General features: G+C 43.6%; 2 protein-coding genes across 2 annotated transcripts in view; one reads left to right on the top strand and one right to left on the bottom strand.

Moving 5' to 3' along the window:
* Positions 1-994: 994 nt before the first annotated feature.
* The window catches only part of VEZT (vezatin, adherens junctions transmembrane protein), a 132,416-nt gene continuing 110,122 nt past the window's right edge, over positions 995-23,288 (bottom strand). The window contains exon 13 of the transcript XR_007376857.1: positions 995-1,139. The gene's annotated coding sequence lies outside the window, so the exon portion shown is untranslated. The remainder of the gene's footprint in view (positions 1,140-23,288) is intronic.
* Positions 3,273-21,313, top strand: USP44 (ubiquitin specific peptidase 44). The gene is made up of 6 exons (XM_048943935.1): positions 3,273-3,351; positions 7,160-8,671; positions 16,179-16,377; positions 16,855-16,963; positions 17,811-18,016; positions 18,406-21,313. The coding sequence occupies exons 2-6, from the start codon at positions 7,241-7,243 to the stop codon at positions 18,600-18,602; spliced, it is 2,142 nt and encodes a 713-aa protein (XP_048799892.1). The 5' UTR covers positions 3,273-3,351; positions 7,160-7,240; the 3' UTR covers positions 18,603-21,313.

Genomic DNA, 23,288 nt, shown 5'->3' with positions numbered 1-23,288 from the left:
TAGTCCTGAGCTTGAAAACAAAAGGTATTTTCCACTGTACAGGTGCCCTTAGAAAGTGCAATTGCAAGATTTGACTGACGCCAGTTTTGTCCTGCTAAATTATGCCTCTCAAGAATTCCTGCATGTGTTTAACTGCTTCATATGAAAGAGCAACAGGAAGAAGACCTCTGCAAGCATCTCCGAGCAACAGGATTTACAGTGCGGCTGAGACTCAGAAGCTGAGCGCCTACACAAGGACAACCAAGTGCCTGATAAGGAAGGAGCTTCTAAGAGCCTCAGACATTTGAGTGAACAACTATAGCACCTGCTTGAACAATTATTGGCTGATTTTTCACTTTTATTTCAAACTATTTAAAAATGAGATTTTATAACTAAACAACAAAACAATTTTATCAGGCAATTTGGTTCATTTAACATTTTTTATTGGCTCGGCCTCAGACAAACGAATTCCTTAATATTAATTCACTTTAGGCACAAGGATAAGTCTGTCTTCATTTGCCTGGAAATGTGTGAAGAAGTGCTTGGAGCTGGCCTAAGGGAACGTCCAGTGCTCAGTGTGTTGTCTTGGCAGCTGGTGCCACCTGAGAGGCCATTGGGCTCCCTGCCCCATCCCCAGCTGCCACACCAGGAGGGCATCACAAGCCCTCAGCCCTGTACCAATCCAGCCAGCCCTGTCTGAAGGCTTCACACTAAAAGTGCGGCAGATGTAGCTGGTTTGAGCCCTCGCTGACTCTAATGGGAATTAAATAACCACTTCATTCATTTCAAAACCAAATCACAGTCCAAATTCCACAGGTACTGAAGAAAATCAGGTGTTATCTTCAGGGTCTCACAAATACAGAATTCCATGCCATTCCCAAAATCTGTTTATTCACAAATCAAAGCATTTCAGTCATATTGAGGAACAGTCATAGAACCATAGAATGGCCTAGGTTGAAAAGGACCACAATGACCATCTAGTTTCAAAGCCCCCTGCTCTGTGCAGGGTCACCAACCAGCAGACCAGGCTGCCCAGAGCCACATCCAGCCTGGCCTTGAATGCCTCCAGGGATGGGGCATCCACAGCCTCCTTGGGCAACCTGTTCCAGTGTGTCACCACCCTCTGTGTGAAAAACTTCCTCCTAATATCTAACCTAAACCTCCCCTGTCTCAATTTAAGACCATTCCCCCTTGTCCTATCACTATCCACCCATGTAAACAGTCCTTTTACACAGAACACAACTAATGCAGATGTTGCCTAAAGTATTCCTAAGCAATGTAAATATTAATGCATACCTGTATGAGCTTGTAGATGAGCTTTCCAAGATTCCCCTCTGAATGTACCACTCTAAAGTGTTTCAGAAGGATAGGTTTCTATTTATCATCTAGGGCTGAACTGGAAGCCATCAAGCTGTTTGTATTGGTCTATGAAATATTGTGATTTATTATCCCTCCCTCATCCCATCTATTTTCTGTGCCTCAGATGTGCAATTAAATCCATACCATCTGCTGATGTCTGCACAGGACACATCTGTACCAGCACAAAATCAAAAGAACAAGTTTTCTGATGACCAGTGTTCGTTACCCATTGCCTCACAGCTCAGAGCAGCTGACTGCTCCCCAGGAGGAGTATAATGCAGGAACTACTCAAACTCAGAGCAGTCCCAGAGCAAGCAGTGCCAGTCAGAGCCTCTCTGAGTTGTGCAAAACAGTATTGGTGTTTGCTTCAAAGAGATCAGATGTCGCTCTGTATTTATTTTAAGCTCACTTTTAATTTCATTTAAGATTTCAGGAATGTACAGAAGTTCAAATGCCTCATTCAGAATAACAGCTTATGGTGTCTTGTCTGTCCAATGGACTGAATAAATATGTTTTGGTAAGTGCACACAATACATACATATTGTATATAGTTATGTACATTAGGGAGTATTTAAAAATAGTCTTTGCTGCATTAGAAAGGTTTCAACACTGAGTCAGAGGCGGCGCTCTCCCCTCCACAGAATGTTTTTGTATGTGATAGGAAGATAAGAGATCACATTACTCTTAAGGATTTACTACACTTGCTTGCTTCTTGACAATGCATTATATATCTGCCATCCATTTTCATAAATACCCAATGAATTTCAAATTAAATTACTTTGGGGAAATCAATTTCTGGCTGTCTCAATAAATCACATACATTCCCGCTATAATGTCTGGGTGGTGAGAAGGAGCTGGGCTTTGTGTATGTCCCTCAGGCCCAAGAATTCTCTTCCCAGCCCTGAATGATTTAACGTGGCCATTACTTAGAGAGATAGGTGCATGGCTGTGCGTAAGCCTGGGAAAAAAAAGAAAGAAAGAAGAAAGAAAGGTCAGCAAATGTAATCAGGAGCAGCACAGCAATCCGCTGCTTTACCTGTTGGCTGGAGCCAAATCCCAATCCCAAATCAATACTTTGCGGCAGATTAGCCAACATGCAGGGAGAGGCTGAAGACGGCCCTGTATCAGGAAGGCTATGAACTGTGCTGAGTGAAAACCAGCTGAAATGCTGTCTGGTTAACAAAAAGAGAGAGGAAAAGAAGAACTTTATCTCTTTTGTGTAAAATCAGATACCGTAGAGATAACAGAGACATAGCAAATCTCTGTTATCACACTACACCGGGGTTTGGGAAGATAGGTGCTGTCTGCTGTAGGAGAAAGGGGCAGCACCGCGCTGAGGACCTGATGGGCTGCCAAATAGCGACCGGCATGAATGAAAATGCATTTTTGAGGATCGTTATTATGGTGTGAATGGCCGATGAAAGGGGCCGGAAGAAGTTGGTGGCCATGCTGAGCACCCCACGGCCCTGTGCCGGGGCCACACATCCCCGCACAACGAGTGCCATTCCCAGCTCGGGACCGAGGGCCCGTCTGACGCTTGGGGAGCGGGGAGAGCAGGCTGTGACGACACGAGGACAGAAACAGAAGCGTGAGGTCCGACACACTTGGGGAAGGCACTCTGAGCGCGGGGGCTCGCGAGCACAGGGGAGAGCAGCGCTCCCGGAGGCAGCACGCTGCGTGGAGGCACGCTGACCAATAAAGCTGCTTGAGCACGCGGGAGGAAAAAAAGCAGAGCGATGGAGCAACACAGTGAACCGTGTCGTTCTGTCTGTGCGGGCGGCCTCTGCGACCGCTCCCGTCGCGAAGCTCAGCCCCGCCGTCCCGCCGCAGGCACCGGGGCCGTGAGGGGGCGGAGGGAGAGGGCTGAAGCTTTCGGGGCGGCGGGGCCCGGGGCGGGGATCCCCGCGTGGCGGAGGGGGGGGTGGCCTCCGCGCGGCGCTGACGTCGCCGAGGGGCCGGGGCGAGGAGGCTGCGGCTCGGGGCGGGCAAGATGGCGGCAGCGGCGGGTGACGGGTGCGTGTGGGCGACGCGGGGCGGCATGGGTCGCTTCCCCGCGGCCGGCGAGGGGCGAAGAGCTGGGGAGGCGTAGCGAGCGGGGCGAGGCGGGCGGAGGGTCGGTAGGGAGCGGGGTCCTGGGGCCCTCGCTCAGCCTAGGGAGTGAGGGGCTCGGGGAGGGAGGCGGAGAGCGGTGGTGCGAGCCGCGGGACCGGCTGGGCTCCGTCGGGGCTGGCAGCGGGAGGCGGCCGGTCCGGGCCGGTGGGGCTCGGAGACGTTCGTTAAACCTGAAGCGTCCCGCGTGCAGCCGCGGGGTACGAAGTGGTGCCCGGGTCCGAGGTACCCGTCGGCCTGTTCTCAGCTGCGGGAAACGCGCCGTTCTTGGCGGGGGGAAACTTTAAACGTAGCCTCATAGCAGCGTTCGCTGCCTGTGCCTCCTCACGGGCAGCGTTACCGGACGAGCGTTCCTTGACTGGGAGAAAAACACGAGCGATGAAAAGCGAGCCGTGGGGCTGTGCGGCTCCGAAGGAAGGAGGCTGGGGGGTTTCGTGTCAGCGCTGCGCTCTTGCCGCTCGGAAATCGCTCGCAGCGTTTCTTTGCAGATCTTTAGGTCTCAGTGTTAGCCTGAGGGCTGCGGGTTCGCTTGGGTCGGCTTTAAAAACAACAGCAACCAAACAAAAACAAAAACCGGCAGCAATCTGTCTTAAGGAAACCGTGTATCTAGCTTCAAGCAACGCGCGTTACCCAAACTTGCGATCGCTGTTTTTCAGCTGTGCAGCAGGTAGGAGACCTGAGGAAGGGAAAGAGATGAGCCTAAGAGTGAGGTCCAGGTAGAGCTCATTGAGAATAAACATCGCGGTCCGTGTGTGTTTGTTGCTGGTGGAAGCTGGGCGCGAGGAGACGCCGTGCCCGTTGGCCGGCAGCTCGCCGCTTTCAGGAGCGCTCAGTCCCTGCTGCACGGGGGGCTGATCTCTGCACCGCTGGGCAATTAATTCCCGGTTTCTTTGTGTGTGTGCAGAGAACTGAGCCCGGGGAGAGAAGAAAGCACGAGGAGCGTTGAATAACTTTCTTTAGGGATTTTTGGCAGTGCAAAGCTTACTTGTTTTTACTTCAGCTGCAGATTTCTACCAGGTGTTTCAATCAGCATCCAGTTTTGTTTGTTTTTTTTTTTCTCCTAATGAGTTTTACACATTATTTGCAACTTCAGTCTTATTTCCCTGACTTGTCTTGCCAGCTCTAATCTGTTCGGTTTTAATCTGAAGGTTATAAACTTTCCCATTTGATGTAGTATTAGTACTTTAGCACTCGTGTCCTAAACTCATGCTGTGCTTACGTTCACCATGTAAGCACTGTACTATCACTCTTGATGCTACATTTCAAATGAAAAATAGTTTTTTGGACATATAATATCATAAGGAGAAAAGATAAGGCACAGCGTTTATAGCATGACTTAAGAGGTAAGACAATCAGTACACGGTGACTGATGGTGTTGCTGTGTCCAGCAGCCCTAGAGGAAAGCAGTTTGGTTTTCTTGCCTGCTGGAAAGGACTTACATGTTGTGCAGGAGAGCCTGTTTTGCTTAGCTCTAAAGCACAGAGCTGAATCTCATCTCTTATAATTCTGTCTACCATAATTAATTGTTGCAGCATGTGGTACTTAGGAATTTCTCCAATGCTCCTAAGAAGGTTTGACCCACACGTACAACTCTGAGATGTACGTGAGTTCTTTGTATTATGTACATCGTTATTAGAGAAGCTCATCTTTGTTGGGGAAAAGTTGTCAGACTGAGGGAAGACACGGAGTAAAATTAGTGGTCTTATTTACAAAAACAGTATTAAAAACAAATGTAGTATGGACAATTACTTGCAAAAGAATCTCATTAGCAGCCTGTGAATAGACTGCCTTTTAGAAGGAATGAATGCTGTGGACGCCAGCAAGCTGAAAGCATTCAGCAAAGCCCTTATTTTTGTGATCTGCTGGCTGTGGTACTTGGGGGATCCTGACCTCTGGAGCACCGGGGCTGGAGCTCAGTCTGGGATTCACCATGTGGGTACCCAGAGGTCACAGCACCCGAAATCCTTTGGTGCAGCTGGTATGGGTGGGAGGCAGCTCTCAGATAAATTGAATGAGGATGACAGATGTGTAAAACTGTGTGCACTTTTCCTGGTTTCGCTACAGCTGGCTCAGCCTTTCCTGCTTGACAGCAAGAGGAACTCAACTCCTGCAGCTCTGGGTGCCAGTTATGTGTGCATTTGTTGCAGCTTTTGGTAGCTGTGTTGAAACAGCTTAATGGGCATTAGCCACAGGATGATTAGCTGAAGTCATGTTGCTGTTGTTAAATCTTTTAACTACAGTTTTAGTGTAATTACTATGTGAAGAATGAAGCTACTTTCCTATTCAGTTGCTGTTTCTATACTTGCTTCCCTTCCTTAATGTCACGTCATCAGATGTTAGGATTCCCCTGATCAAGTGCAAGGCTGCAAGGCAGACACCTTTTCTAACTCAATTAATCATTTCTTCTGCATGTCAGGTCCTTTGGATTCTATCCAGAGCAATCTAAATCAGATGGCTTACTCATCTGTGTAGAACACAGAGTCCTGGACCTTGATGTACAGCCCAGGCAAGGTCCACATTATGCACACGTTTGTAATGGCAAAGCTTAGTTCTTGGTTGGCATAACCTGCATATTTCATAAGCACTTGTCCTGCCCAAGTGAAGTAACTTTCATCTGGTGGGTACTGTGCTTGCTCAGATTGGTGCTGTGTGTGCTTTAATTTGGCCTTTCCAGTCAGTGACATCGTGGGCACAAATGCTCCAGGTCAGACATAATTGCTTCCTGACACATCATTTGTCTCTAGGCGATCTCTCTCAACTGGGTTGGTTTTGCCATCTCTCTTTAGACTTTATGAAGGCGAAGAAAGAATGAATCACTGTCTCTTTAATTCCTGTTAGTCAGAGCCTGCCTATTTGTTTTAGGTAAATGCACCTTACAGGAGAAAGTAAATACAGCAGGTTTGAACAAATAAATGATACCACATAAACTTATAAAAGGATGTAAGCCAACATTAGTCATGTTTTTAAGTGACTTTTTAAAGACAATAATTAGAAAAATGCCTTTTTTTAACAAAGTTTTTAGCGAGTTGAGCTAGATATCTAATGGCATCTCTGTCTAGTGAAGAAAGAAGTCGTCTTTTCCAGATCATCTTCTTCCTTTTTTTTTTTCTTTTTTTTTTCCCCCTATTGGTGTTAGGGTCACTTGTTAAAATGTACTTATTTGAAAATACGTTGTTGAAGGATGCATTGATATAAGGTTTGCCTGAGCTGCAGTGATTTAATTAAAGGTGTGGTTTAATTAAAGGTTTGAGTTGTATAAAGTCTCATTTGTCTACACTAGGTGTACTGTGTAAACATAATACATTTAAGTGAACCTTGCACTCCTGCACCTGTGTGCTTAGAGATAGAATTATAGGAACATTTCAAATGGTTCTATCCAAACTCTCAGGCAGTGTGCTTCAATTAAATTGCTGCTTCTTTGGAGACAGAGTGGGGAAAAAAACAAACAAAACCTGGGCCAATATGGTTCATTCTTGAGCCAGAAGGTGCTGGGAATCTGAATAGCAGCAATCAGACTAGTCTGGGGGTCAGCCTGCAGATGGTAATGTTCATTTTGACTCTGTGTAACCGAGTGCCATGATGCATTTGGTGGGACTGAGTTGGAAGATCGTGATCTTGACCTCAGATGGGAGTTTGATACATTGACATCTATCAAAGTGAAGCAGCTGGGTATTTATGAACCTTCTGTGTTGTTTTCTTTTTCTCTTTTTAGTTGCAGATGGACATGTCACGGGCAGAAGATAGTTTGGACGATGTGTTTTGCTAGTGTATCTCTGCAGTTTCAGTTCTAACAATGGATAAGTGTAAGCACATAGGACGCCTGCGACTGGCCCAAGATCACTCCATTCTGAATCCACAGAAATGGCATTGCATGGACTGCAATACTACCGAGTCTGTGTGGGCATGCCTCAGCTGCTCACACGTGGCGTGTGGGAGATACATTGAAGAACATGCACTAAAGCACTTTCAGGAGAACGGTCACCCGGTGGCATTGGAAGTAAATGAGCTGTATGTTTTCTGTTATCTCTGTGATGATTATGTTCTTAATGATAATGCAACTGGTGATATAAAACTGTTGCGAAGTACATTAAGTGCAATCAAGAGTCAAAAGTATGAGTGTACTACTCGTAGTGGGAGGACTTTGCGTTCTATGGGTGCCAGTGATGATTCTTACCTTTCACACGACGCTGCCCAGGCCTTGCTTCGCAATCAGGACCGCATGTTCACAGCATTGTGGCACAGAAGGCGTGCGTTCATGGGCAAAATATTCAGGTCGTGGTTCCAGCTGACACCCAGCGGAAAAAAGATTTTGGAAGAAGAAAAGCGTTTGGAAGAAGAGGAGGAAAGGAGGAACAAAGCTAGAAAGAGGAGACAAGAACGAAAGCGCCAGTTGAAGGAAGAGATGGAAAAGATGCCTCCGAGAAAGAGCTGCCGTTTACAAAACCAGATGAGAATGTCCTCACAAACATCTGTCATGCAAAAGACATCACAGAACATGGAATCTGTGTCAGAGTTGAAAGAAACGTATACCTCAGATGAAGTAAGACTGAAAAAAATAGGTGACTCTCCAATTAAACGAAGGCCCACCGTGACTCCCGGGGTAACAGGACTGAGGAACCTGGGAAACACGTGCTATATGAATTCTATCCTGCAGGTATTAAGTCACTTACTTATTTTTCGAGAATGCTTCTTAAAGCTTGATCTCAACCAAACTCAGGAACTGCTGGCAACAGCAGCCAGTGGTAAAACCAGGTCTTCATCCAGGCGCTCGTCAATAACTGCTTCAACATTGCAAGTGAATGAGAACCAAGAGAAAGGAAGGGGATCATCTTCTGTGAGACGATCTAATTTATCCTCTGGATTAAGTGGAGGAGCATCAAAAAGTAGAAATATGGAACTCATTCAGCCCAGGGAGCCCAGTTCAAAGCATATTTCTCTTTGTCACGAGCTGCATACTCTGTTTCAAGTGATGTGGTCTGGCAAATGGGCGCTGGTGTCTCCTTTTGCCATGCTTCATTCTGTCTGGAGACTAATTCCAGCCTTCAGAGGATATGCCCAACAAGATGCTCAGGAATTTCTTTGTGAACTTTTGGATAAAGTGCAGCAGGAACTGGAGACTACGGGGACCAGATACCCAGCTCTCATCCCTGCTGCTCAAAGAAAACTTATAAAACAGGTTTTGAATGTGGTGAACAACATTTTTCACGGACAGCTATTAAGTCAGGTATGATTTTGTTACCTTTTTAAGATGTGCAATGATTTGTAGTTACAGATTTATACTGGCCAACGATTGGCACCTTTCAAAGGTTAATACATGTTTAACTATTGAGGAGGGATGGGGAGGATATAGTACAGACAGTTTTAGAAGTAAGGTCATTTGGCTACTCCCGAAAATAGAAGAGTCACCTGATGAACATAAAAGTTATAAATTTGGTATTGTAAAACACATTCTTGAAGTTACTGATAAGCATGTGGCTTTGCTTCTGAACATCAACTGATGCAGTAATAAAGAATTTACAAGTTAAAACCCAGGCTGGATGTGGCTCTGGGCAGCCTGGTCTGGTGGTTGCTGACACCCTGCACATAGCAGGGGTGTTGAAACTAGGTGATCATTGTGGTCCTTTTCAACCCAGGCCATTCTGTGATTAAAGTACCTAGTTGGCTATAGCTGTGCACCAGGATACTAATCCTTCCTTTCCATTACAACAGAAAGATACAGAAAGCTCTTTAGATGCAGGAACCAAATTTGTGGGGTGAAGGCAATTGTGGTTTTCCTTTTTTTCTGTCAAACTGCCTTTTTTTTTCCCCTAATTGTTCTTGTTTTCTTTTTGGCTTCCTGTTAAGTACATCAATGTGCCCACTTACTATTATGCATACCCCAGCTGTTTGTGTATGCAAATATTTGTGAATTAACAAATAAATGCTGATTTCTGTTGAGAGCATCATAAAACTAACTGCACTACAAGAGGAACGGAGGCTGAGATGAGATAGTCTAGGTCTTCTGGAAGTGGTCTGTGGTACAAATGCACACACTGCTGAGGCAGTGCAGAAACATTTGTTGGATACGTTGTGTGCACGAATAGAGGTTTGGGACAGTTAACAAAATTGTGGGTATCGCCTCTACTTTGACAACCTGAGTGCTTGTTCAGTATTTGTGTATGTAAAGCTAAATGCTTTTTAGCTGAGGTAGGATTGTTTTCTGCTGTGATCAGTAAACTTTATAAGCCAGCAGGACTCTTAAAATTAGAGTTGTATTGCAGAATATATTGACTTTTAGTTCGTTTTAGGGTTTAACTGTTAGAAACTGGTACACCTGCTAATAAAAATAGATTATCCATTACTTTCTGTTTAGCCCAGTGTAAGAGCACTTCTATTGGCATGCTTACTTTTTCCTTGAGGTGGTTATCTGTCATATAAGGGTTGGACTGATATAAGTGTCTAATGCATCATATTGTTGAATCTGTTTGAAAATCACATTCCTCTCCAACAGCAAATCTGATAGAAAAACAAAGTAATTGCTTAGGCAGGCTGTCAAGGTGTGCTTTGCGTTCTAATAGGAATCATTTTCTGGAAGACTTGCTGAGGTTCTGAAGACACTTTCAGTAGTATTGCTTCTTTCACATGTTTTTTAGCTTTATCCAAAAAGGCTTGTGACTAGAAACCCTCCCACGTTCCTGTAACTAAGGAGGGGACTAATGAGAATTCACTCAAGTGTCATCGAGTGAGCCTGAAAGGGAACTAAAGAGATGCAAGCTATGCAATGACCACAACACACATTTCTTTTTCTCCAGATGGCCAATATCTGTGAGCAAAATTCAGCACTGATGAACTTCAAAGTGCCTAGAATGAGCAGAACAAGAAAAAGTGTGCTGCAGTAATTTCTCCCTGGCTCCTGAGGCAGTTTTCACAGATAGTGCCCAGCACCTGACCTCCCAATAAGCCCCTTGTGTTCTTTCACTCCTTTCTTCAATTTACTTTTCACTGGCATTTTGAACATGCAGCAGTTCCACGTCTTTCACGATGTTAATTCTTTAGAAGTAAGGAATGTAGTCTTTTTCCTTAAGTGCTGAGTGTTTTCTGTTTATAAGCTGTAGCACTTGTACAGCTTTCCTCTAGAAAGTAGCTGGAGCCATAGCATGCTATGTTTGTTCAAAAAATTAGGTGGGTCTTTAATCAAGAGTATTTTGTAAACCACATCTTAGTTCAGTGAGTAAGGAGAGATGAGAAGCTGTGCAGCAGCTGCCTTCCATTTCAGCATCACGAAAAAGTTATTATCCATTAGTACTGAAAGTATTAGTCAAAGGTATTTGATTCTATGAGACACTCAAGTGCAGCAAAGCCAGTCTACTTGACCTTTAAACCTCAGGAACTGTTCTTGATACAGTACACAGAGGATCGCTTACAATGCAGATAAGCTGTATGTTTACTCTGGTTTTGCATTACTTTCACGTGTGCAATAAAACGTTGTCCCTCTCTTAGCCATTCTGTTTTAAGTTGAAGGGAAACCATTGTCTGGAATTTGCCTTCAGAAACAGCTGCCTGATTCACCTCTGTAACTATTCAGAATATAAGAAGGGAACAGAGTGTATAATAATCTTACTCAGGTTTCTTTTTGATAACCAGAAAAAGCTTTAGGCGCTGTCAAAACAATAACACCTTTTAGATGAGTTTGTTTTGTTCTGTTCTCAGTCAACTGATTCACAGTAAGTCTTTCCCAGCTACTGCTTGAAACCTCGTGCTTGCTTTTGGAATACAAAGCTAAGTAACAAGTAACTCCAAAAATAGTGTGAGTTTAGACAGTTAAATTGCCTCTTGGCTTTTTTATCAGCTTTTTTGACTCTGAGATCCTCTGAGGGCTAGAGATTTTTACTCTGCAGTATTGATTGTGAAACTTTCCCTTGGAAACTGTGAGTATTTAAAACACAGCTGGAAAATCCTCTCCTTTCTTTTTTACATGCTAGTCTCTCTCCAGTGATTTCCTGAAGGGTGTTGTGCTGTAATATTTCTTGGGCAAACAAATAAACCTTATATACAAATGCTTTCAGACGCAGATCTGCTGAAGCAGCGGCCCCATCCCTCTCAACCTCATTGGGACAGCAAAGAGATGCCAACATTCCCATTAAAAACCTAGTTATTTTCAATCCCGTGCTTATACTCTTGTGGAAGCGGGGAGACCCATTCTCTCCTATCCTTGATCCTTCAATGGGAAAAGCAAAGGAAAATGCACTGGGAAGTTTTGTGCCAACGGTAAGCTGATGTGAACTGACCCACAGGCCCTTCGAGGACACTTCAAGTAGGTTAGCCGCTGTCCCTGAGGTTCTTTTGGTTTAGCTTTTTGAATGGTCCCAGCTAATTAGCACGGTATGCAACAATTTCTAAACTATCTTTATTTCAGGGCTTGCTTGTTGTTTTTTTTTTTCTTTCCCCTCAGCGTTAAGCAGGGAGCTGTGGGCAGGTATATTTTTAGAAATCCGTGATTTGTAATAGCAGATTTTTGCTTTCCAAGCAAGTGTGTATTTTCAGCACCGCGTTTGGAAAATTGTGTCCCCACACGTCTGCAGAAATGATGTTAGCAGAAACTGGTGTGTGTCGAGCTCGCATCTAGCGCTAGGAAATGCCTGAGACAGAATGTGGGCAGCGTGCCTCCCCCAGCTGAGTGCTCAGAGAAATGAATATGCAGGAGACCCGGGGAGTGATTCGGTTCTAACAGATGTAAATGAAGTTGAAGCTTTTAAAAGGCGGCACCTCTTTATGCACTTCTTACTCCATTTACATGCTTAACTGGTGTGCTTCGGGACAGATTGGCTGAGAATAGGGGAAATGAGCAATCTTTGAGTTGTTTGAAGCCGTTCAGCTCTGGGTGCTGTGCTCTGAGTGTAAATGTGTGGTTGGGGGGGGGGGGGAGGGGGGGGGCGGAATGCGGCGGTGACAGCTGTGCTGTGCTGGGTATGAAGTATGGGTATAAACTACTAAAAGCTGTGAGAATTCCAGGTAGATGACAGGAGTGTTTAAACTTACATCAACCCGCAACCTGTATGCTGGTTTCTGAGTTCTGATACCTAGAGTGTGCCGGTTTTTATACTTATATGTAGAGCTGCTGTGCTTGTCTGCATTGCCTGAACCACAAAATGGTTGTCCAGTTGCACCCAGGTGGGAGCATTTTCACTTGATCTGTAGGAGGCCATTGAATCACAGACCGTGGTTTGCTGTTTGCTTGCATTGTTGTGTTAGATAGGGATCGTTTTGGTGATGGTGAACACTCATCACTACAAATTCCAGTTGTGTTTGTAACTGAAGATATACAGTACAGGCTGTTATGTTGGAATGCCAAATTGTAGCAGCATCCTAGAAATTAAATCCCCTTTGATTACTTCACTGTGGAAAAATTCAACTGCTATTTTTAAATAGATAGCTGCTTATAGAGTGAAAACTTTCGTAGTAGTGAAAGCATAAAAACGGCTGGCCAACTTACTGTTCTTAGAACAGGGATGGGAGCAGTCATCTTTCTTCCATGCAAGTGTAGGGAACAGGCAAAACAGAGCTGATGCTGGAGCTGCCTTCTTCTGCAGCAATATGTTAACTATTTTCTTTGGTTGCATTTAGGCTGAATGCCATCTGGGGCAGTGGCTGTCCATCAAATTATTGCGGGCTCAGTGATGCTTGTCTGAGCGGCCTCCGTTCTTAGCTCGAGTCAAGCAATCTGACCCAGCTCCTTTCAGTCTGGCCTTTGGCCCACGATTGAATGCTGAGCTTTAACCAAACAATTGTATATAGCACTCGTATTTCAAGGCATGAGAGCATGGCCAGGCGGAGCACAAAGTAGGGATTTCAGCTAGCTTAAAAACAGTAGTTCACTTTTTTAGCTCTAATGTAAACTTCTCCTGCAGATTTGTTATAATGACAACTTTAAGACTGCCTAAAATAGCAACTGCAGAACATAAGAGGGAGAGGTGAAATTAAACTTTGATTTTCAAAAACACAGCTGTAAAATACACATATCACTAATCAGATTGCTCAGCCAAATTCACTCCCTTGTTTCTGTCGTGCATGGTCATACCAAAAAGAAAGGGTTGAAGAGACAGAAATCAGGGCTGAGCTGTGTGGGTACCAGAGGAGCATGAGTGATCCCTCTTAGGAAAGATGGGAGCAGTGTGGTGACCCAGCACAGATGGGTTCTAGCTGAGGGAGAGATCCTCCTGCTTCTCACTGACCAACTGGGGAACTCGAGCCTAGCACAGGGAAATAGGTTTGATATTTGTTCCTGCCCCTATTTACATCTCATTTAGCACTCTGTGGGTGCACACAGGAGCAGCTATTGCACAATGGCGGTAGGGTTGGGTGTATATTTATTCAGATAGCCAGGGTACTTGGCTGCTGTGAATTTGCCAATAGCCCTGATAATTCTTTTAACAGGTTTCCTCCACTCGCCTTTGGTGCAGCTGTGCATCACTACATGGGTCTGCTCTTTTTTCTCTGAGGGACAGAAGTTGGAAGCTGAGCCAATTACGCGTTTGTTTTCCTTTGGGATAGCATTTATTAACTAGTTGAGAAAGAGGATCTTAAAATGAGCTAGGTTATTAACATGGCAAGCTGGATTTAAAACCTCAGGACTTGTTAAAATTACCTCTTCTGTGTTCGTGTGTGTGTACTTCATCCTAAGCCCATTAATCTTCAGTGCGCATTCAAGTTCAGCAAATTCTCGCTGAAGTAACTCATCCATTCAATAAACTTTTGGCCCACCAAAATCACCCATTTGTACAGCAGAAATCTATTAGTCATCCTGTGTTTATGCTGGAGTTAGCTTGAACTGTGGCCAAGCGGATCATTTCGTCTCCAAGTCTAGATTCCAGCTCAGAATTACTAATAGTTTGTGGCTTTGAAACGTTGCCAGATGTTCACGCTTAAAAACGAAGCTCCTGTCAGCGTAAATTAAAACAAAAGAGTCTCTTTTCTGCTGTGTAAATCAGAAGTTTTGTTTTCTAAGAACAAGGCAGAGGCGTTTTCTTCTTAGAATGTAAAGCAATGAACTGCTGTCCTGACTGCTGCTAAACACGTGTGCCTGTACTCAAGCATCCGCGTGCGTTAGGCAGCTAATGCATGAATTGGGTATAAGCTGTTGTGGCTGCTAAATGCATTAAATAATTACTCAAAAGAGCACACAGAAGGAAGGTGCCATAAGTGGACAGATCTCCCTTTATGTAAATCGTCCAAAAGTAACAAAGCAGGGTAAATAATTAAGTAACAGCAAACTTTCACAGGAAAATTAAAGGGCTCCCAAATGGAACAGTACATTTTCACTCTCGCATGGCTTATTATCTCACTGAAGGGAGCCACTCTGAATGTATGACAGACAGCAACACCAAGGCTTGCCTGTTTGACAGCGATGCTTGGATCCATTGTGGACCTCCATTCCTTTATTACTGTGTCTTTACATTAGTTGTTCCAAGCAACTTGTGCTGTTCCCTTAAAAAGGAAGTACGCTTACAGAGATCTTACGTGGCAATTATTTAGCCTTGTGGTTGAAAACTTGCATATTCCATTTACTACAAAACAAATATATTTTTTTTCTCATCACACCCAGCTGTTATTCTCTGCTGGTAGGTAGGAGTTACCTCAAAAGTAAGTCTAACTTGAAAATTTTGAGTTCCAGTAATCTTTTCCATGGTAAAGTTTAGTTACTGGGAGGCACGTGGGAGTACTGGATGGTTATGGAAGTTTTGTCACAGCTGTCTGAGCTCAGTTAAAAGCCAGCTTCGCGTGGAGTTTTTCAGAAGGTGTATTTGCTAGAGCACTGAGGTTTGAGCTGCTTGAGCTAGTGGTCAACAGCAACTTCTAAGCCAAGAAATAAATACATTCTTCCCAGTAAAAAACTCAAATTTAGGATTGTATCGTACCTATACTGTTGCATGGAACAAAGGGGAGCATCTTTAGTCTCACATAAACTTCATGTTTCTTTATAGCCTTTATGAGCTATTCTAATTATGGTCCAAATGGAGTTTCACTACTGTGTAAGTTCAGCTACTCAGAAGAATGATTCACCCACATGGATCTTAGGAGGATGGAGATCACTAGGAGGAAGAATGAAATGCTGTGGCACTCTTCTGTTAGTAGCTTGACCTGGCCTTTAGAAGACTGCATTACAAACGAAGATCTAATATTTTGCTGTTCAACCTTAGAAGAGCTACTGCTTTTAACTTACTTCCCTAAATATTGAATGTTATCCTGGGCTAATTGTCTCCAGCTGTCTTATCTGGACTTTTGAGTTTGATTTGCTTTTCTTCTTGACATTTTATTTACCTTGTCTTAGTGCTTGTCCCTTCCCCAGTGTGTTGATGCATCCACTTACTGAAAGAAGCAATGCATTATTTTTCCTTGTTGAGTTTTCTTTGAAGGAGTGATCTGGAGTATTTATTTTCAGAGAGAAGACTCCAGCAGTTCCTCTGTCTGCTTTCTCTTGAAAAGTGCCATACAAATCATTTTGACGCTTACTTTGTTTCTCAGTAAAACATAGAAGCACTTAGCCATTTGTGGTAGCAGCATTGGACATGCTGCTTCAGAGGAAAGAGATGAGCTGTGGCATTACTCTTCTTAAATGACTACACCTTCTGTTTTGGTTCCGCTGGTTATGCTTAGGAAAATAATACGTGTATATTTGGGGCTATGTTGTTATGGAATGCTTTTAGCAACATAAACTTTTGAGCGTAACCAATTTGTGAAATACTGTTCTACAGGTTACGTGCCTTGCCTGTGACAATAAGTCAAACACCATAGAACCTTTCTGGGACCTGTCACTGGAGTTCCCCGAGAGGTATCACTGCAATGGCAAGGAGATGGCATCGCAGTATCCCTGTCCGCTGACAGAAATGCTGGCCAAGTTTACAGAAACTGAAGCTTTGGAAGGAAAGATATATGCGTGTGATCAGTGCAACAGTGAGTAAAGGCAGTATGTACTCATACATATGTTCTCTGTGTAAAATATGAAACAGACTGACAGCAAAAGCCTAGTAAAATACTATGAGTCTTAAAAATATGTTGCATTAAAAGTGAGGTTCTTCTCCTTATGTCCTGCTGTTTTGTCACTGTGGCAGCTATTATTTCTTAGAAGGGGAACAGTTCAAAGAACGTTTTAAAGTGTGATGCTCTTCTTAAATGAAGTCTGATCACACGCTCATGGGGATGCTGCTATTCCCAGCTGAAGAACCTACCAGCTTTTTAAAATGAAGTGCATGACCTAAGTGACTGCAAGTATTTTACACTTAAATCATGAAGTAAGCCTTGCAGAATGGATCTCATATGTATCCTTTTTAAGGAGATGCATTCTGTAGCTATTGAAATTCACACAAATACGTGGATGAATACAAGGCTATTAGCGAGATCTGTGTTATGTAACTGTGTGTTTGGCCTCAGCAAAACGCAGGAAGTTTTCTTCTAAACCAGTTATACTCACAGAAGCTCAGAAGCAGCTTATGGTGTGTCGACTACCTCAGGTTCTCCGATTACACCTGAAGAGGTTTAGGTAAGTACAACCACAACAAACAGCATTGCAGATTGACTCACGTTGTCCTCTTCCGTTGTTTGAGATCAATGTTCCTCAACATCAGTTTAATCTCAGTTAATGGTATGGTGAGAAACTGAGGAATAGTAACAGAAACTTATTTTCCTTTCTCAATTCAAATATCAGTAAGCTATAATATAAGTAGAGAACTGTCTCTTTGTTTTCCAACTACTTGCTACTTTAATACCAAAATAATTTTATCCTTCTTTTCAGTCCTTCTTTTCTACTAATCCCGCTGTGAACTCTGTTGGTAAAAATTGATTGTGTTATCCTCAAGTAAAGTGAACATTCATTCACTAGTGTACAAGCTGAGATTGTATTCAATTAGAAGTCTCACATAACCTTCATATAACCAAATACATTGATTCATTTGCTTGAGAGTAAGGAAGGCAAGGCTGCATCGCTGAGAACTCATAGCCCAGGCGTTGGCGCAGAACTGGTCCAGAATAGAAAGGAAACTGAAAAGGGCATTTAGTATGTGGAAATACAATTACAGTGAGATCTTAAGATGGATCTTTCAGAAGATGAAGATAGTGGGTACTACAGACACGCTCCAAAAGGCCTTGAACTAGGTGTTTGGGATCCCTGCCTGTGGCAGGGGGGCCACTGGAACTAGATGAGCTTTAAGGTCTTTTTGACTCAAGCCATTCCATGATTCTATGGGGGATGATTTCTGGGGGAAAATAGCAAATTCACATTTATTTTGTGTGCAAAGACAACAACAAAGCTAGCTGTTTGTTTTCAGAACACAGCATTCAGAGCTGTTTGTTCTAAAAAGCACGAGTTTTCATGTGACTTAACTTTCTAGGTGGTCAGGACGCAATCATCGTGAAAAGATCGGCGTGCATGTTAATTTTGATCAAATACTGAACATGGAGCCTTACTGCTGCAGAGAATCCCTCAAGTCTCTCCTACCCGACTGCTTTATCTACGACTTGTCTGCTGTAGTAATGCATCACGGGAAAGGATTTGGCTCAGGGCACTACACTGCCTACTGCTACAATTCAGAAGGAGGTAGGAACCAGCTGTGAAATACAAGTGTGGGAGAAAAGGGTGTTCATAATTCTAAACTGCTTGACTTGCTATCTTTCCCCAAATGCAAAAGGGTGTCACTTCTAGCTGAGCTGCCTGCAATGAGAATTGCAGTTTGTAGGCCAAAACAGTGCAATTTCTCTATTGACAAGTTAAGCTTATTCTGTCTCTAAACTCTCTTGTAAATTTGAGGAAGTTAAGCTGGGCTTTTAAACTGGAGAGACAGATACAGTAGCTCAATTGAAATAGCATACTATTTCAAAGCAACTCTTGTTAGATGAGATTAAGTAGACTGAGTCTACTTCAAACCAGTGACCAGTGTCCTGATGGGTATTTTTGTTTTCTTTGTCTGCTGTATTTCTTCATTTCAGGATTTTGGGTACACTGCAATGATTCAAAACTCAACATGTGCACTATGGAAGAAGTATGCAAGGCTCAAGCCTACATTTTGTTTTACAGCCAACGACTTTCTCAGGCAAATGGACTTGGTAAAATATGTCCTAGCACATCTGAAAGTCAGCAGCACACAGAGTTAGCTGACTGTTCTGTGGACAGCAGTAGCAGCTAATCCAAAGGCAATTAACTGTGTGTATGGTGAAGTTTGAATTGTCGTAACTATATATTTTTAAATGAAATGCAAGTACAGTGTTGTACTTTCTGACTTTGAATCTGTTGTACAATGTTTATATACTTTTGTATTAGGTAAAGTGCTCTTTACGACTGTTAGTGAAAGTTTTTATCGACAGTAAGTAACTTTCTAAGTACTTAGAATTTCAATACAGTTATTTTTTTAAGAAAAAGATTGCCATTTGCATTTAACTCTTACCTCAGGCTGTTTTTTAAGCTGTTTTTGTATTTTGATAATCTTTTTGGTTTAGAATAATGACTTTCAATGGAAAACTGATGTTTCTGTGGTTAATTTTCTATATATGCCTGTGTACATTTTATAGTATAGTTCTAATGATATCATGACTCTTACTTTCTGCAGGAATTGCTACTAGGTCTTAGAATATTAACATTCACCAGCAAGAAATGTTCTACATGTTGAATAGTAACCGAACTTTTAATAAGAAACTTTTTGTATTCCTGACTAAAGTGGAATTTGCTTGAACTCTTCTCCCCACACCTTCAAGAGAGCTACGCTAAATGTTATAGAATCACAGAATGGCTTGGGGGGGTGGGGGGAAGGACAGTAACGCTTCTCTAGTTCTAACCCTCTGCCAGGGGCAAGGCTGCCACCTACCAGCTCAGGCTGCTCAGGATCCCAATCCAATCTGGCCTTGAATGTCTCCAGGGATGGGATGTCCACAGCACCTCTGGGTGATTTGTTCCAGTGCCCCATCACCCTCTTCAGTGGAAATTTCCCCCCTAACTACCATGCTAAATGACTCCTCCTCTTTCTTTTAGTTGAAAGCCATTTTCCCTCATGCTATCACACTGTCTAAAAGGTTGGTCCCCCTCTCCTGCTTGTAAGCAGCCTTTCACCTCTCAAAGGCCACAATGAGGTCTCCACAGAGCCTTCTGTTCTCTGGGCTGAACAAGCACAGCTCCCTCAGCCTTTATTCGTAGCAGAGGTGTTCCAACAGTTCCCTATGCTCCTTGTGCTGGGGGCCCCAGGCCTGGATGCAGTACTCCAGATGAGGTTTCATGAGGGCAGAGTAGAGGGGGAAAGTCCTCTCCCTGCTGGCCACTCCTCTTTTGAGGCAGCCCAGGATACCACTGGCCTTCTGGGCTGCGAGAGCACACTGCTGGCTCACGTTAAGTCAAATAGACACACAGGCCATCTACCCCCAAGTCCTCCTCAGGGCTGCTTTCAAGGAGTTCTTGTCCCAGTGCGTACTCATTGGGATTGCCCCTGCCCAAGTGCAACACTTGCTGAACATGATTTGGGCCCACTTCTCAAGGTACATCAATAAAGAGTTTCTTAAAGTCTGAAATTAAGGAAATAAAGCACATACTTATTTTCATATAAGTATTTAAAGCACAAGAATGTATGTATGTTTACTAAGACTTCCATGTTTCAGCCTTAATGCATCTGATGATTTAAAATTCAATGGCCAAATCCCAAGTACTGATTTTGAAAACTGAGGCCTTTTTATTCCAGTAACATAAGAAGCTTTCTTATCAACAACCACCAAAAAAACCACACGCACAGTCATTGTTATGAGGATGTCAGCATCTCCCATCTGACATGGGACAAGCTTACTTTATTTAAATTGTAGCATTTTCCATTTCAGTAATCACTAACACGAGCCTTTGAAAAGAAACTGTAAAATGTGTCTGAAAGCATTTTGCATCTGACTGGTTTCCTCAGCTACAACTGCTGTACCTTCTGCATGGTCCTACCACTAGCATTAACAGAACTGTGCACGGAGGAGAATCATCAGGCCAGAATTGTCAAGTCTTTCTCCAGCTGCAGCAGTTAATGCCAAGTAAATGTTAGTTGTGAAGTTATTTTTGCATAATTCCTATGCAAATTGTTACCTCATCTTCTGCAAAGTTTATACCTCAATAAAATGCCTTGATATGGACAGAAAACTATATGTGTACTGATTGATAGTAGTTCTTTCCTACATTATTTAAAAAACAAAACAAACCCAGCTTTGTCTAACTGTGGTTAAGGCATTATGTACAGGACTGCTTTGGCCATCTGTCACCGACAGAATGCTGGTTTTGTTCATACTTTCAAGGTGAATCTTCTACTGCCATCATTATTTAAGTTTCCAAAAGATGCTATGTTATAGCAAGTACCTGATGGCCACTCTATGGCCGGCTGTGTCCAGCTCCAGCAGCACTGCACTGTCCCCATCCCATACTACAGAAAGGGGTTGGGGGGGTGAGAGGAAGTACCTGGGCAGCTCTGGCACTGGCTCCATACTGCAACCAGTCACTGTCCTGTTAGCTGCTCAGTTTTCCATCTAGGCTCTGATGCAACAGAGCTTTTTGCTGTTGGGCAAGACCAAGTTCACTTGACTTCTGTAAACTGCAGTCACAAGCTTCCAGCCCCTGGGGAGAGGGGATGGGCTTTAACCATGTACAGCTGGTGGAAACTGCTATAAACTGACAGCGTGTGCACACACTGCATCAGGAGTGATGTTCGGGCAGCCAAACATAAGAAAAAGCAGCTTGGTTATTTTATGATCAGAAAACTACTACAGTTACTGCAGTGCAAGTCTCTGATATGCAATGGTTTCATCAAGAGACCATCTAGTGTGGTCCGGTTATCAGACAGTATGTCCAGCTTTGTAATTGCAGCCAGCGATAGGAAAAGGCAGCCTGAGCATCAGTAGAGGAATACATCTGGTACTTGGCACAAAGAGAAAGGAGTTTACTTTCACCTCCTACTCACCTACATACAGCTTGCTCTACAGACAGGAAGCATCCAGACAAACTTGAAGTGAATGGAAACAAACTGTCCTGGACGGTTTTTGGATTAGTTACAGTCATCAGCTTCCCCATGGGAATAGCAAACAGCCTGCAGGTACCAACACCAAGAAGTGACAAGAACTGGTCACAGTTCAAAGTGATTCTGCCAGCCTGAATCTTCCTGCTACATTACATAAAAGACAAATCACTGAGCACAGCTGGAGACTAGAGGAAGTCTGGCATTAGTGGGCAAGTGGCTGAGAACTGAAGCGTGTTTGGATTCCCCCTTTTAAGCAGTATCCAAGCTCAAAAATGGTGAGCTGCAAACACTGTACCCTATCAGGACCCAGTTACACAGTCAAAAAGGGCATTAATAACTCGGTCCTGTTAGCACAAATAATGACAGTATCAGCTCCCATATCCTGCGACCCTGCTCATTTGAAATGACTGTTCGTTTGAAAGTCAGGAGCCCACAGACTGCTCACAGCACTTCCAGTTCACTGCTGGAATGCCAGTACTCCCAAATGGCAACAACAGAGATGCACGTGTCAGGATTCAGTTTCATCCATTTCCACGGATTATGCTGAGTTTTAACAATATACCAAGAAAAAAAATAAACCCAGGCATTTAAGTCTCCTATGCAGGCAGTACATGACTCCGTTCCCTTCTCTAAGCATCTGTTCACATACTGAGGGCTTAAAGAAACGCAGCTTTTCTTCCTTTGCCTTTTGGTAAATGGTATTTTTAAATATGAGCTCTGTAAATAAATAAAGGCTGTCACTACAAAGGAGCAGCTCCCCCTGCTTCCTGAACAGACTCAACTTAAGACACCGTTCTGTTAAACGACACTGATCTGTTATAGCAGCTGTCATTTTTGTTAGCAGTAACAATGGAAAAAATGGATATGCCAGTCATTAGGTGAATATACAGTGCTGGAAGATGCACTGCGACCTAGGCCTGACCTATAGGGTTTAATACAACTTTACCCTTGAGATTCCCCAGCTGTTCAGCACATCAAGGAGATACCAAATATTCCAGCTTAGTATGAGAAATCTTCCAGCATTTAGAAAAAACAATAAAACAATACATTTTCATTATCCCCACAACTTGTCCAATCTAACACATACTGTAAGGGGACTGGGAATCACTCAAAAGCAATCTCATACCGAGCAAAAAGGCAAAGAATACAAGGAGGTAGAAAATAATACTCACAGCTTGACTTTAGTCTGAAGCTGCATACTGCAGGTAACAGCAAGACTCCACAGAAATCATCTGACATATTCCAATACAGAGAAAAGTCAAAACTGAACACTCAAAACTAAATCATATCATGTATCTCTACTTCTGTTGTCATATTCTGTCCTGGAAAATGGTGATGACAGATCACCCTGTATCTCAGCACTGACGCCACTACTTACTGTGGCCCTGGGCACCCATCAGATGCCCATCAAGTGACACTCACTCCCCTCCTTCAGCAAGACACAGAAAGAAAATACCAAGAGACAACTTGCAGCCTGAGATAAGGACTGAGAGCTCATTCTTGAGTTACAGTCACAGGCAAACTCAGTTTCAGGGAGATGAAAACTAGAAGCAAACTGAAACACTTCCCCCCTAGGCTCAACTTCAATCTCCATTCTCTCGCCTCCTCCCTCGAGTAGCACAGGGGCACAGAGATTAGAGCTTCTGTCAGCTCCTTACCTCTGCCACTCCTTCCCGATGCTCTTCTGATCCAGTGCAGGGTGCCTCCCATGACACGCTGTCCTTCACAGCTGCTCCTACACTGGCCTCCCACAGGCTGTAGTTCTCAAGCACTGCTGCAGCATGGGTTCCCCAGAGGCCATAGTTGCTACCAGACAGACTGCTGCTGCAGAGCTCCACAGGCTGCAGC

This window comes from Lagopus muta, chromosome 1, assembly GCF_023343835.1.
Source record: "Lagopus muta isolate bLagMut1 chromosome 1, bLagMut1 primary, whole genome shotgun sequence".
NCBI lineage: Eukaryota > Metazoa > Chordata > Aves > Galliformes > Phasianidae > Lagopus > Lagopus muta.
The sequence above is the reverse complement of the archived record's forward strand: the minus strand, read 5'-3'. Positions and strand labels throughout refer to the sequence as shown.

What these genes read in the sequence shown, in the direction of transcription:
- USP44 (XM_048943935.1), top strand. Translation starts at nt 7,241, where the DNA reads ATGGATAAGTGTAAGCACATAGGACGCCTGCGACTGGCCCAAGATCAC. An exon ending in TTACACCTGAAGAGGTTTAG is followed by an intron (nt 16,964 to 17,810) that starts GTAAGTACAACC and finishes TTAACTTTCTAG; the next exon opens with GTGGTCAGGACGCAATCATC. An exon ending in CTGCTACAATTCAGAAGGAG is followed by an intron (nt 18,017 to 18,405) that starts GTAGGAACCAGC and finishes TCTTCATTTCAG; the next exon opens with GATTTTGGGTACACTGCAAT.